This window comes from Sorex araneus, chromosome 3 (genome assembly GCF_027595985.1).
Source record: "Sorex araneus isolate mSorAra2 chromosome 3, mSorAra2.pri, whole genome shotgun sequence".
NCBI lineage: Eukaryota > Metazoa > Chordata > Mammalia > Eulipotyphla > Soricidae > Sorex > Sorex araneus.
In genome coordinates, this window is record NC_073304.1 from 196,595,462 (window position 1) to 196,610,516 (window position 15,055).

A 15,055-nucleotide genomic window follows, 5' to 3' on the forward strand; every position below is an offset into this window, starting at 1 on the left:
ACCTGCATGGCAGAGCCTGGCAAACTACCAAACTACCTGTGGCGTATTCGATATGCCAAAAACAGTAACAACAAGTCTCACAATGGAGACTTAACTGCAGTCGAGCAAACTGTTACTGCAAATGTTACAAGCAATCGATTGCTTGAGCAAATCGATGAACAGTAGGATGACAGTGACAGTGATTTGTTTATTAAATAATATTTATTTAAATAATATTTAAAATCTGAGAATGATTTCTCTTTTGGGGATGCCATTAAAAATTAGATGTATAGGGGCTGAAGCAATAGCACAGCAGATAGGGCATTTGCCTTGCACGCGGCCGACCCGGGTTCGATTCCCAGCATCCCATATGGTCCCCTGAGCACTGCCAGGGGTGGTTCCTGAGTGCAGAGCCAGGAGTGACCCCTGTGCATCGCTGGGTGTTACCCAATAAGCAAAAATAAATGTATATTTCTTTTAATTAGCTTACTTTTGAATTATAGACTTACCTAAGTAAAAATTCTATTTAAATTTTATGGTTTCATCTTTTCTTATAACCATGTAGTATTCCATTGTGTGTATGTACCACAGTTTCTTTATCTCACCATCTGATCTTGGACACTTGGGTTGTTTTCAGATTTTGGTTGTTGTGAATAGTGCTGCAGTGAACATAAGAGTGCAGATTCGGGGGGTGGGACACATATGGTGGTGCTGAGGGCTTACTCCTGCCTCCTTTTCAGGGATCACTTCTGGCAGTGTTTGGGGGACCATTTAGAATGCTGGGGATCAAATCTTGATCAGCTGTGTGCAGGGCAAGCACCTCACCAACTATTGTCTCTGCCCCTAAGTTTTGTAGCGTATGTGTCATTTTCTGCTTTGATCCTTAAACTGTGTTTTTTTACCCTGCTTTTTGGGTCACACCTGGCGATGCACAGGAGTTACTCCTGGCTCTGCACTCAGGAATTAGTCCTGGCAGTGCTTGGGTAACTATATGGGATGCTGGGGATTGAATTTGGGTTGGACGTGTGCAAGGCAAATGTCCTACCTGCTGTACTATAGCTCCAGCCCCTTATTCTTAAACTATTAACAGAAGATCAGTCTTACTGAAATAAAATGCCTCTTGTTATTAGTAATTTTGGATCAGATTATTCTGGATCAAGGAAGCAGTTCTCCCTTTACATAATTTTAAGTTTTTAAAGAACTACTCAGCAAAATGTTTTGAATTCTAGTGCCTTAACACTATTCCATTAGTTTGGTTTTCTTCTTTAGGATTTCTGTTAAACTGTGTTATATATTATTTGTCTGTAATGTCTGTGACTTTATAGTAAATCCTCATTATCTTGAGTTCCTTTTTGGGGAAGAGTTGGTTTAAAATCTTTCCTTCATTTCTAAAAGTGAGTCCTTTATTTAGTATTTCTTTACTGTTAAATTAGTTACCAGTTATAATTGATTAAACAGGAACATGCTACTTGGCCTCTTCCCTTTTTGTACCATTTTGAAAGTTAGAAAGTTGGAATTAGTATTGTATGTCATTTCACAGAGAAATTCCACTATTCTCTATTATTAATAGGTTCTAATATTTAAATGTGAATACATGCATAATTAATACAGAATGTTGTTCTTTGGAGGGGTGGGTGGGTATTTTGGGCTACATTCTGCTACGCTTAGGGTTTACTCCTGGCTCTGTGCTCAAGGATCAGTCCTGGTGGGACTACTGGTGCCAGGGATCGAATCCCGGTTGACTGCTTGCATGGCAAGCACCTTACCCTTTGTATAATCTCTCTGACCCCCAGAATACTATTCTTTTTTTTTTTGGGGGGGGGAGGAATCTAAATTGGGTAAAAGCTGTTATGAAACATACATTCCACTCGATGTCAACCCTATTACCCTGTCATAACTTTCTAGTTTGGAGTTAGATAATCCTTTTTACCTGTCCAACTTTCTTTTTCTTTTTTAATCTAATCATTGTAAATTGCAAAGTCACAAAGTTATTCATGATATTTAGGTGTACAATGTTTCAACACCAATTCCTTCATCAGTGTCCACTTCCTTTCACAAATACTCTCGGTTTCCCTCCTGCCACTCAGCCTACTTCTATAGAACCCTTTTTATTTTTGTTTTTGTTTTTCTCCCTTTTTGGCACTGTGTTTTACAGTACTGTTACTGATAGGGTATCATGCATATGTCTTTACTTCCTTTCAGCACCCAGTTCTCATCCAGAGTGACCACTTCCCTCTCTGTCATTGTCCTAGTGGTTCCTTCCCTGACTTTACCACTACTCCCCACCTCCCCACCTTAGTGGCAGTTTCTTACTAAGGAACAGTTCTCCTGCCTTTCATTTCTGTTGCCTTTGGGCATTAGTTATTCCCCTACTATGTTACTTTGCGTCCCTCATATGAGTGTGATAATTTTGTGTCTGTTCATGTCCCTCTGACTCATTTTAATCAGCATGATAACTCTCGAGATCTGTCTACATAGCAGCAAATTGCATGACTTCAATTTTTCTTATGGCCGAGTAATAGAATGCTATTCTTGAACTTCTTAGCAGCATGACTTGCTTTCAGATGAATATAAATAAGTATGAATTCATATTAAAGAAGCTATTTTCCCCCTGAACTTTATATGCATATTTTATTACTCCTTAGGTGACATTGTTGCTCTGGGTTTGTTCTGTTTTTTTTTTTTTGGTTTGTTTTTGGGCCATCCCAGACTATTCAGGGCTTACTCCTGGCTTTGTGCCCAGGGATCACTCCTGGGAATGTTCACGGGGACCTTAGGGATGCTTGGGATTGAACCAGGCCAACTGCATACAAGGCTAATGCTTTACCTCTGGCCCCTGAGGGCCATTTTCTTTCAGGGATAAATCCTAAACACTATGTAAGATTTTCTCAGATTTTAGAGCAATCTGTGGTTATTTCTATTATTCATTAGAAGCCTGGAACATAGGGTGTTTGTTTGTTTTTGGGCCTCACCCGCCTGAGGATTGTACCTGGCTCTGCTCTCAGGAATTATTCCTCTGGTGCTTTGGCCAGTAGGACAAATGAGTGACCTTCCCTAAGAGTCAGCTTCCAATGCAGTGGGAGGAAGGACTGAAGTAGTTTAAATCATCAGCAGCCTCTTCTGACTCTGATTTTCCTGGCCCTATGACATCTCATATCCTAGTTCTCTCTCTCAGAGAACCTGGGAAGCTACTGAGAGTTTCCTGCCTGCAAGGGAGAGCCTGGCAAGCTCCCCGTGGTGTATTCATATGCCAAATACAGTAACAACGATGGGTCTCATTCCCCTGACCCTGAAAGAGCCTCCAATGTGGCACCATTAGGAAGGATGAGTAAAGAGGCTGCTAAAATCTCAGGGCTAGGACCAATGGAGACATTACTGGGTCCGCTCGAGCAAATCGTTGATCAACGGGATGACTGATAAGTGGTGCTTTGGGAACCATATGGGGTGTTGGGGATTGAACCTGAGTTGGTACAAGGTAAACGCCTTATCTGCTGTGCTATTCTTCTGGCCCTGGAACATAGATTTGATTTTTTTTTTTAATTCTTCAATTCATTGGGGCTGGAAAAATAGTACAGTAGTAAGGCACTTGTCTGGCACATGATCAACCTGAGTTCAACTCCCTGCATCCTATATGATCCTCAGAGCCCTGTGTGGAGTGATCTCTGAGCACAGAGTCAGGAGTAAGTTCTGAGCACAACTGGGTTTGTCCGCAAACCAATAGCACTGTAGCACTGTTGTCTTGTTCATTCATTTGTTCGAGCTGGCACCAGTAACATCTGCATTGTGAGATTTGTTACTGTTTTTGGCATATTAAATACCCCATGGGTAGCTTGCCAGGCTCTGCTGAGAGGGCAGGATACTCTCCGTAGCTTGCCGGTCTCTCTGAGAGGAGCAGAGGAATCAAACCTGGGTAGCCGCATGCAAGGCAAATGCCCTATCTGCAGTGCTATCACTCCAGTTCCGAAAACTGGAGTGAAAACCAATCAAATCAAATCAAATCAAATCAAATGCTTGAGTTCATTGTACTAGAGGTGCTAAAAAAAAAACCCACGAATAATGGAATAGAAAATCAGAACTTTATTGGTATGAAAACAACTTAAGTTGGGATTTTCACCAGCAGTCTGGAGAACAAACTTCAAAGGGAGGGGAGTAGTGGTCTAGTTTTATGACTAGCTTAGACAGAGCTTGGGGGGTCTCAGGTTTCATTCCCCTGACCCTGAAAGAGCCTCCAATGCGGCATCGTTGGGAAGGACAAGTAAAGAGAGGCTTCTAAAATCTCAGGGCTAGGATGAATGGAGATGTTACTGAGACCGTTAGAGAAATTCGGTGACCAACAGGATGATGATGATGATGATGATGATGATGATGATGATGATGATGATGATGATGATGAGATAGAGCTTATACATATTCCACTAGTTTTTTAGGAAACTCCTGAATATTCTTGAAGGACACAATTAAGCTTACACAGTTGAGGAATACATAATGAGTATGCATCAAGTGTGCAGAGTATTGTGGGGAAAAGCTATGGTGGAGGGGATGTGGGGTCTTGGGGTGTGGCTTGTAGTATGGTAATGAAGAGGAAGGCGAATGGAGGTCAAGGATGGCTCACAGGCAGTCTCTACTGGTTGGTACTGTCTGACTAAAAGTCAATTTACAAAAGTGTTCTGAAGGTTCTGTCTTGGCCCAGTCAGCCAAGAGAATGTAAAAAGACTTTTTCCTGGAGGAGACTGTCACACCCTCTAAGCTACAAACTCTGTTGAAACTGTTTTAATATTTTCCCTCTCTGTGGGACCTCTTAACTTTTTATCTTTCTTTTTGGTCGGTGGGCAGTGAAAAGAAAAAGGGCCAGATTGAAGAAAGTGTTTAAAATGTTGAGTATTGTATGCATTTTTTCCCCCCAGACAGTCTCTAAAATTTTTTATCATCAAGGAAATAACTCTATTTCTATGAGTCATCATTCTCTTTTATATAGTGTGGGTAAAAGAATTAATTTTGTAGACATTTAATGACTTCCAGAAAGAAAGATGCAAAGATTGAAAATTTGAATTTTAGATTTACCATAAATGCTATTAAATATTGAAAATTGGAGCTTGGGATACAAGTATGGTAACTGATAAAACTTTTCTAATGTGTTAATATTTTCAAAGAGAAATTATCCTTTTTAGTCATTTTCAAGTGTGAGTTCTTAACATTTTTTTTTTCTTCCTTCAGCTTCCAATAAAAACAGGACAGCAAAACACACATACCAAAGTCAGTACTGAACACAACAAGGAATGTCTTATCAATATTTCCAAATATAAGTTTTCTTTGGTTATAAGCGGCCTCACCAATATCTTAAAGAATGTTAACAATATGGTGAGTATTTGGATTACTGTTCTCTGGGGGGAATTTTCTTTATGTCACATATATATACATATATATATATATATATAATTTTTTTTTCTCTTTTTTGGGGTCACATCGGCAATGCACAGGGATTACTCCAGTGTTCTGGGGACCATATGGGATGTGGGAATTGAACCCAGGTCGGCTGCATGCAAAGCAAACGCCCTACCTGCTGTACTATAGCTCCAGTCTTTTATTTCATATTTTTAAGCAACATATTTTATTGTGTTAAAAGTCATTTTCTGTGAACTTTAGATATAAAATTTATAATTATTTTGTGAATGTATACAATTAACCTTTTAACTTTTAATTAGTTCTTGATTATTTGCCTTAGATTTGTAAATCCCTTGTAACTCTGACTCCTTTTCTGTTATATTTTAGGAAGAAGCATTTCATATTGATTTTTTTTCATATATGAATTGGCAAAATTTGAATAGTATATTTGAATAACCTGTTAAAATTCTTTTCCTTGGGTTCTTGTTTATTTAGAGGTTCAGTCCCCGGCAGTGCATGGTGCCTTGTGCACTGAATGAGTAGCCCCCGAGCACCACTGAGTGTGGCTTCCCAAAAAAAAAAAGTTTAGGAGGATTGGGAATGTGGCTCAGTGTTAGAAACTGGTTTGTGCATATGAGGCCCTGGGTTGGATTCACAACTCTGAGTACATCTGTGTATAGTTCAAAAGGCAAAACATTTTCTAAAAGTTTAAAAAGAAGCTTTGTAATAGGCATGTGAAATGATTTACAAAAGGGCATTTTAGATTTTGTGGCATTCTTACATATGCATTTGTCTTTGGGCCACACCTAGCTGTTCTCAGGGGCTGTTTCTGGTGTGGTAATATCATGGTTGCTCCCTTGATGTGCTCTGGGGGGTCCTTTGGTGCCAGGATTGAACCTGGATCTCCTCCTTGGAACATGTGCTTTCACAGATGTTTGAGGTATTTTCCAAGATGGATTGAAAATATTTTAATATTTATAACCCCCCCCCCCCAAGCAAAACCACAAAATCTTGTGATAGATATTTAGTACTTACTCAGTAACTTGAGTTGTGGAAACTTGGTCTTTATATTTAGTTTTAGTGCCTCTATATTCTACATATTTAAAGTATAAGCCAGAGTATCTACTTTCAGAGTTAATGACACAGTCTAATAAGTGCCAGCATTTTTGTTTCCTTGAGAATATTTTTGTATTAGTATTAAACCAGGAACAATAGATTTTAAATATGAATTTAAAGATCTGGGAAACAAAATAGAAGACTTTTCATGATTTTGTTCCCTACTTTTCATATGTATGCTGACTTGTAGTAGAGTAAAAACTAATTTTCAGTGTTCTAAATATTTTTCTTTTAGAGAATATTTGGAGAAGCTGCTGAAAAGAATTTGTATCTCTCTCAGTTGATTATATTGGATACACTGGAAAAATGTCTTGCTGGAGTAAGTAAATCTGTTTTTAAGTGGACGTATTTTGTGAATTCAATTTTGAAAATGATCTCATATACTGAAATATAGATGTGGTTGGGAAAATTTTGTCTTAAAATATATGAATACGAATTTTATTAGTAGAGTTAATCTGAGGGTTAGATGAGTTTTTTTTTTTTATGTAGTGATCTAGATAAATATAAAGTTTGCTTTTAAAGTGTTATGTTTGACCCATGGTTTTCTCATTTTTTTTTTTGGGAAAGATAAGAAAAGGACATATTTTGATGTAATTAGTGTCTCCTGATATTGTAAGGCCTATGTTACTGGTTTTGGATCTCTTATGAAGGACCAAAAATAATCTTGTTATTTCTCATACAAATCTGATTTTAATATTTTACTTTTAAAATCCTTGTAAAAGAGAGCTTTAGGACATTAAACTTGGGGGCTGGCTGCAGTGATAGTACAGTGGGTAAGACACTTGGCTTACATGTGGCCGACCCAGGTTCGACCCAGCATTCCATATGGTCTCCTAGCACTGCCAAAAGAAATTCCTGAGTACAGAGTAAGGAGGAACCCCTGAACACAATCGGGTGTGGCTCAAAAACAAAAACCACATTAAAACTGACTCTGGAGGGAGCTGGAGTAATAGTACAGTGGGTAGAGTGTTTGCCTTGCATGCAGCTGACCCAGGTTCGATCCCTGGCATCCCATTTGGTCCCTTGAGCACCACCAGAAGCAGTTATTGAATGCAGAGCCAGACTAACCCCTGAGCATTGCCAGGTGTGACCCAAAAAAGCAGAAACAATAAAAAAAAAGTCTCAAAAAAAAATCTGGTTCTGGAGAGATAGTCCAAGTGATGAGGCACTTGCCTTACATGCTGCCAATCCAGGTTTGATCCCTGTCCCACATTTGATTCCCCTGAGCAACTGTAGGAGTGATCTTGAGCATGGAGCCAGGAGTAATCCCTGAGCATCATCAGGTTTGGTCTATCCTCTTCACTCCCCTTAACTCTCAAAATAAAAAAAACCCCTATAACTTAGTGATAGAACTGCTTTAGAGTCAGGCTGGAGATTAAGGTACTTGCCTAGCATGCTGCCAGTCTCAGTTTGATCCTCTCCACCTTATATGGTCCCTTGGGCACAGCCAAGAGAGGTCTCTGAGCATAGAGCCAGGAGTATGCCCTGTGCATAAGCAGTTGGGGCCCCCAAAAATGCAAAACAAACCACCCCCCAAACACTCACTATTGGGGCCTGGAGATAATGTAGCAGGTAGAACATTTGCCTGGCATGTGTCTGACCTGGTTTTGATTCCTAGGTATCACACAGTGCCTGGGAAGTTGCCAGGTGCAGCCCTGGATAACCCCAGCTCTGCTGGGGTAGCACAGTTATCCTTGGCCTCTCAAGTAGCATCACATCTTCAGGTCATTTGCTGAACCAGTGACCCCTGTTGTTATTTGTAAATAAGAGTCTAGAAAATAGATCTTTGGAGTAGTTGAAACAGTTCTTTGTCAGTTACTCTAATTAGTTATAACAGTATATTTCAGCCATGAATGAATTAGGGAAATTTCATGAATATTTCTTTTGTAAAGAAAGGAGGGACAGTGGTGGAGAGTGCTGGACACTTGGATGGTGATGGAGTTGTAGTAACTTTGTACATCAGAGTTGTAGATTATCAGTGTTAACACTATTGTAATGATGGTTCCTATGCTATAATTTAAAAAAAGGAAAAATTTTATATTTTGTAAAACTGTTTTTGTGCTTCTGCAGTCTCAATTCTTCCTGGAATATGGTAGGAGTTTATATAAATATGCAGACTTAATGCCTCCATTTTAAAGATCTGTCTATTCAGTATCTATTAGAAATAACTTCTTTTATTCTCGTTTTCTGGCACATATTTATTCAAAATTGTTTTTTCTGTGTTTTACTTCTATGTTTTATTTGATTTCACTAGTAAACTTTCACAGTAGGGACATTGATATATGAGGGTTTAATTATGTGGTTAAGATGAGAGAGAATGGCCAGAAATATTTGAAGAAGGGATAGGCTAGAGATTTGGAAAAAAGTAATAATAATATTTGTATAGTGAGTATCTTTAGAAAAGAGTGTAAGCCACAAACTTTTTTAACTGGAGAAATGCATTTTTATTTTGTTTTTGTTCGATTACTTTTTGTTCTTGGATCAAACCCACTGGTGCTTAGGGGCTACTTCTGTTTTAATTTTTTGGGTTCCTCCTGGTGGTACTTTGGGGACTATGTGGTGCTGGTGATCAAACCATGGCTTCCTGCTTACAAAACATTGCACTCTAACCCTTTGAGCTATCTCTCCAGCCACAGGCCACAAAACTTAAGCATATTGTTTCATACTTTTTATTGACCCTTTGTTATATTCCAAATTTTTTTAATAAGTTTTTCCTTAGTGAGAGTTTTGATTTAGCTTGGTGCTTTCTATAATTTGTAATTTGGTTAATAAATTGCTAATTCTATTTATTGTAAAATGGAATAAAAGCAAAAATTAAATAATTATGGAAAATTTAAAACTTTATCTGAATCTTTAAAAACTTTTAAACTTCAAAAACTTTTTTTTTAACTTCAAAAACTTTAAAAAAAATTAAAAATCTTTATTCTCTATAGTAATTTTTTTTTCTTCTTGCTTTTTGGGTCACACCCGGCGATGCACAGGGGTTACTCCTGACTCTACACTCAGGAATTACTCCTGGCAGTGTTGGGGGACCATATGGGATGCTGGGAATCGAACCCATGTTGGCTGCGTTTAAGGCAAATGCCCTACCCGCTGTGCTATTGCTCCAGCCCCAGTAATTATTTTATTATTTAAAAAAATTATTAGTGAATCACCGTGAGGTACAGGTACAGTTACAAACTTATGAATTTTCGTGTTTGCATTTCAGTTATACAGTGATCGTTTACCCATCCCTCCACCATTGCCCTTTCTCCTCTACCAGTTCCCGGTATCCCTCTTACCACCCTAACCCTGCCTCTGCGGCAGGGCATTCCCTTTTGTTCTCTCTCCTTTTGGGTGTTGTAGTTTGCAATAGAGGTATTGAGTGGCCTTCATGTTCAGTCTATAGTCTACTTTTAGTTTGCATCTTCAACCCGAATGGGTCCTCCCAACATCCTCTATTTGGTGTTCCCTTCTCTATCTCAGCTGCCTTTTCCTCCAGCATGTGAGGCCAGTTTCCAAGCTGTGGGGCAGACCTCCTGGTCCTTATCTCTACTACTCTTGGGTGTTAGTTTCCCACTGTGTTATTTTATATTCCACAGGTGAGTGCGGTCTTTCTATGCCTGTCTTTCTCTTTCTGACTCATTTCACTTAATGTGATACTTTCCAGATTGATCCACTTATATGCAAATTTCATGACTTCATCGTTTCTAACAGCTGCATAGTATTCCGTTGTGTAGATGTACCAAAGTTTCTTTAACCAGTCATCTGTTTTTGGGCAGTCCAGTTTTTTCCAGATTTTGGCTATTGTAAACAGTGCTGCCACACTGTTGAACATACAAATGCAGGTGTCATTTCTTATAGTAATTATTTTTAATTGTAAATACCAGTATGTATTTGGGGTAGGGTATTTTCTTGGCCTTTTTCCGTTTTATAGGTTTTATCCATTAACATTTGTAATTGCGATGTCATAGAAAATGTGTTTGGAAGACTGAACACAGATATTACTTACCACTGTTTAATTTGACAATTATTAGAGATAGCCCATAATACATGGGAATTTTGTAATGCATAAAAGAGACCTTGTTCTGCTCTATAATTGATAATTTATACTTATCCCATTAAATGCACAATTAAAATAAATTTATTGAATAATTGTTGCTTTATATTGTTTTGGGCCACACCCAGCAGTACTCAGGGGTTACTCCTGGCTCTGTACTCAGGAATTACTCTTGGTGGTGTCTGGGAAACCATATGATGCTGGGGATAACTGAAGTTGGCTGCATGCAAGGCAAACGCCCTATCTGCTGTACTGTCTCTCCAGCCCTTGTTCCATTTTTTGGTTTTGACTTTAATGATTTTATGGTTCTCTCTCTCTCTCTCTCTCTCTCTCTCTCTCTCTCTCTCTCTCTCTCTCTCTCACTCTGTGTGTGTGTGTAAAACTAGGGATAGAAATCATATGTTTCTCTCTTGAGTTTCATTTTTAGATTAAAGTAAGTTGATGCAGTGTAAGAAGTGAGCCTAAATATATTTATCATAGAAGTAGCTGAAGTAGCTAAAGAAAAGTGAACACATATTACTGTGAAATATTGATGTAGGATTGCATTATATCTACAGGATTGCTTATCTATGGGTTGTTAATTGTAAAGAAGTTATTTACTTTATGAAATAGCCATCTCAGTGTTAATATCAAAATTATCAAGCTTGCTGTCATTTATATGGGTATCATTTCTTAATACTGATGTGATATAATATGATTTATGCTGAACTACCTAAAATGCTCCACTTGAACCTAATAGAACTATTACATTTAAGTTTTAACTTACAGAAAATACTGTAATCTCTAAGAACAAGCTATGTTATACCACTGAGAAGTAATCAGCTCAACAGTGGAACATTTTGTAAGGCATCTGTCCCATTTTCTTAAAAAAGTCAATGTTATGAAAGTTTAAAATCATGTATATGGAGTGTGTGGGTGAGAATGTTTTAGAATAAAGAGACTAAAGGCAGATAGTAATCATGCTGCAATCTATGAACCTTTTATGAATTCTGTTGAATTAAAAATTATGAAAGACTTTGGGGACAGTTGGGGAAATTTGAATGTAGAATGAGATATCTGGGAATGTAGCTGAGTTGTAGAATGCCTGCATTGCATGTATGAGGCCCTGGGTTGGATCCTGGGAATTGCAGCAAAAAACCCAAACCAAAACAAAAGAAAACCCAAAATGAATATAAGGACGCAATTTATGTTTTCTCAGTGTGATAGCTTTATTTTTATTTATTTGTTTTTGGGCTACCTCTGGCAATGCTCAGGGGGTTACTTCTGGCTCTGCACTTAAGAATCACTCCTAGTAGTGCTCTAGGAACCATATGGGATGCCTGGGATCAAACCTGTGTTGGCCGCATGCAAGGCAAGCATCTTACCTGCTGTAGTATTTCTCTGGCTCCTATATTATTATTTTTACTGATGCTGAAGTATAGGGTAGGTTGTTATATTTTTAAAATCAGTTTGAAATTATTTATGCAAACAAAATTAATAGTAATGATACATTTGTTTTGGTCAAATCTCTCCAAAGGTAGGTGTGATCCCTTCCAAAATTTTATTTGGATCTTTAGGCAGATGACACAGTGCACTCATCAGTGAATATGAGCGGTCATCTAATTCCAGGGAACTTCTCGTGATGAGATTTGTTCAGGAGGGGTTTGGGGGTAAAGAAGCAGGATTGGGGAGCAAGGGAGGATAAACAGGAGATGTTGAACTTCCTTTGTGAAAGAAGGAACCTTCTCTATTAGACTTCGGAGAGATAGAGCAGACATAGTAGTTGTGAAATCCAGATGATGAATATATAGTTGCCTATTTTTATAGTTCTTACATATGTTTTAAAATTTCAATAATAAAAAATGTTTGCCTGCAAATTTAAGAATGTTTGAGAATTACATGATTATTTCTGTTTTAGCAACCTAAGGATACAATGAGATTAGATGAAACGATGCTGGTCAAACAGCTGCTGCCAGAAATCTGCCATTTTCTTCACACCTGTCGTGAAGGAAACCAACATGCAGCTGAACTTCGAAATTCTGCCTCTGGAGTTTTATTTTCTCTCAGCTGCAACAACTTCAATGCAGTTTTTAGTCGCATTTCTACCAGGTTAGTGTGTAGGATCACATAGGACTGTTGTAAGTAATACAAAATTTAGTCTTCTTTTTTCTAAGTAAAAATAAAAAGAAATAATCTTTTACTTGAGTTTTGGTGGAAATTTTGTGATTTGGGAGGGAAATTTGTACTTAATAGTATGATACTGGTGTGCTAATTAAATACTGCTGGAAGCTTGAAAGCCTAAATTTTAAGGAAAAAATATCACTCATGTTTAGTTTTTATTTAAGTACTAGGTTTGAATTTTTGGTTTGACACCCCACCTACTTCCCTCCCCACACCTGCCTGCCTAAAGTCTATAAAAAGGCTTACTAGAGTAAGACTAGTACTTTCTCGAGAATCAGAGTGCAGGCATAATCTAGAACAAATAGAATTTTTTTCTGTAGAAGGTAGTTAACTAAAAGCAAGAGTGTATAGACAGAATCAGAATGTGGGCATATTCTAACGAGGGTAGCCTTTTTGGCTTGACTTTTTCATGTAATTTTTTCTTTAAGTGAAATTAGCCTGGGAGAATAATTGATGAATGCTTGAGTTGTATTGATCTCATGGTCTGTTGCTTATCACAAAATCCTGTTATCAGAAAACCAAAAATAACCCAGCCTCCCATGAGATAGATCAAAGTGATTATTCAGGGGACAAGTTTGATCCTGCCACCACATGCCCTCCTAGTAGCACCTCTGTGTATGTTTCTGGCCCTTGAGGACTGCCAGTTGTGGTCCTGCTGGCCTTTAGACACTGCCATGATAGCCATGAAGGCTTCTAGCATTGCTGGCCCAGGTAGTTCTACATCTTTATTGCTGTGCCCATGTACTACCCATTGAACCAAGCACCATCTGTTGAATCACTGGTCTTAAGCACTACTTGATTCCTTTCCTCTCTTCCTTGCCCCCAAATCCATACTACCCAGAAATACTGGAAATTACATGGGAAAAATTTGGGGGAGTAATACATTGGGAATTTCCAGGAAATAATCTGTGTTTTATTTATTTATTTTTAATTATTTTATGTAGAAGTACTGCTACTTATCCAGCCATTGATTAAGCTGATTGAATTGGGCATGGACTCCACATTAGTTTTTTTTTTTTTAATTGAATCACCGTGAGATACAGTTACAAAGCTTTCATGTTTGAGATTCAGCCATACAATGATCAAACACCCATCCCTCCACCATTGCACACTTTCTACCACCAGTGTCTCCAGTATATACCCCCAACATCCCAGTCCTCACCCTGCCTCCATGGCAGACAATTTCCCCAATACTCTCTACTTTTGGGGCATTATGTTTTGCTCGAATTTTCCAACCACCGTTCAAACCTGCCTGCCAGGGGCAGATACTAGATCATTTATTGTCCATTGCTCATTTTGAATATCTTGGGTGCCGAGGCTATACACTTCTGGAGTCCTAGCTTGTAAGTGGTTGGGTTCCAGAGACATTTCTGTAGGGCACTAATCCATTTTGGGATTCAGTTGGGTGTCTGCACCAGGGCTGTTGGTGTGCTAAGGTGGCTCTATGAGGCACATTGTGGGTGTGACAGCCAGGCCAACGAGTGGGCTAGGAGCTGGGGAGGGACAGCCTGGCACCTCTGCTGCCATGTGGCATGGAAAATTAGTTCTGGAACCCACATACCTGGGCCTTGATTGTGGAAGCTCTTGGTTGCCAGGATTCCATCTGGAGGTAGGTGGGGAGACTGCACCTGCTCCATCTGGGGTGCCTTGTGAAGTTGGCTTGGTATGGGGCCTAGAGAAATATACGATTCTGTGGGACTTGCTGCTGTGTCTCTGGCTTTTGATCTCTTTCGAGATTTATTTATGGGTCTCTGAAGCAAGGCCAGTAATAGTTTATAGGGTGGCGCTGGAGTTGGTTCATGGAGGTGACCATCAGTGTTTCCATGTGAACTGGGAAGTGGGGGGAGGTAACCCACCCCAACTCCACGAAAGCCTGGAGATTTCAATCACAGAACCCGCATACCTGAATTTTCAGCAGATTATATCTTAGTGAGGTCCGTCTTGAGAACATGGAGTCAGGCCAGGGGTATGGCTGCGATTTTGGATTGTGGAAGCAAGTGACTGCTAGGGGCTCTGTTTGGGCAGGCACAGGTCAACCTGCCCCCCCTCCAATTTGTCTCAGTCTGTTCAGCCATGCATGTGTCTGAGATTAACTGTGGCTTTTGATCTCCTTCGAAATTTATCTCTGGGTCTCCGAAATAAGGCCAATAAATGAGCTTGTATAGCTGAGCCGGAGGTGGTTTGTGCATGTGGTTCGCACATACCTAACTTTTGGCCATTTAATTTGTTGGTAAACTTGGTCTGGCCAAAGGCACAGCAGCAATTTTGGGGTGTCAGGAAGCCTGAAGGCACCATCAAGCTGCTGATGCACTCATCCTGCAGGTACAGGTTGACCTTTTGGCGGCATCATACCCCCAATAGTCTGTGTTTTAAGTGTAT

The 15,055-nt window shown here is 39.1% G+C and overlaps 1 protein-coding gene across 9 annotated transcripts in view; it reads left to right on the top strand.

Annotated features, from left to right (window-relative positions):
• The window catches only part of NF1 (neurofibromin 1), a 294,661-nt gene that overhangs the window by 52,992 nt on the left and 226,614 nt on the right, over positions 1 to 15,055 (top strand). For all 9 annotated transcript variants that reach the window (XM_055131786.1, XM_055131777.1, XM_055131782.1 and 6 more), the window contains exons 2-4: positions 5,194 to 5,337; positions 6,713 to 6,796; positions 12,414 to 12,604. In XM_055131786.1, the coding sequence (XP_054987761.1) occupies positions 5,194 to 5,337; positions 6,713 to 6,796; positions 12,414 to 12,604 (419 nt within the window). The remainder of the gene's footprint in view (positions 1 to 5,193; positions 5,338 to 6,712; positions 6,797 to 12,413; positions 12,605 to 15,055) is intronic.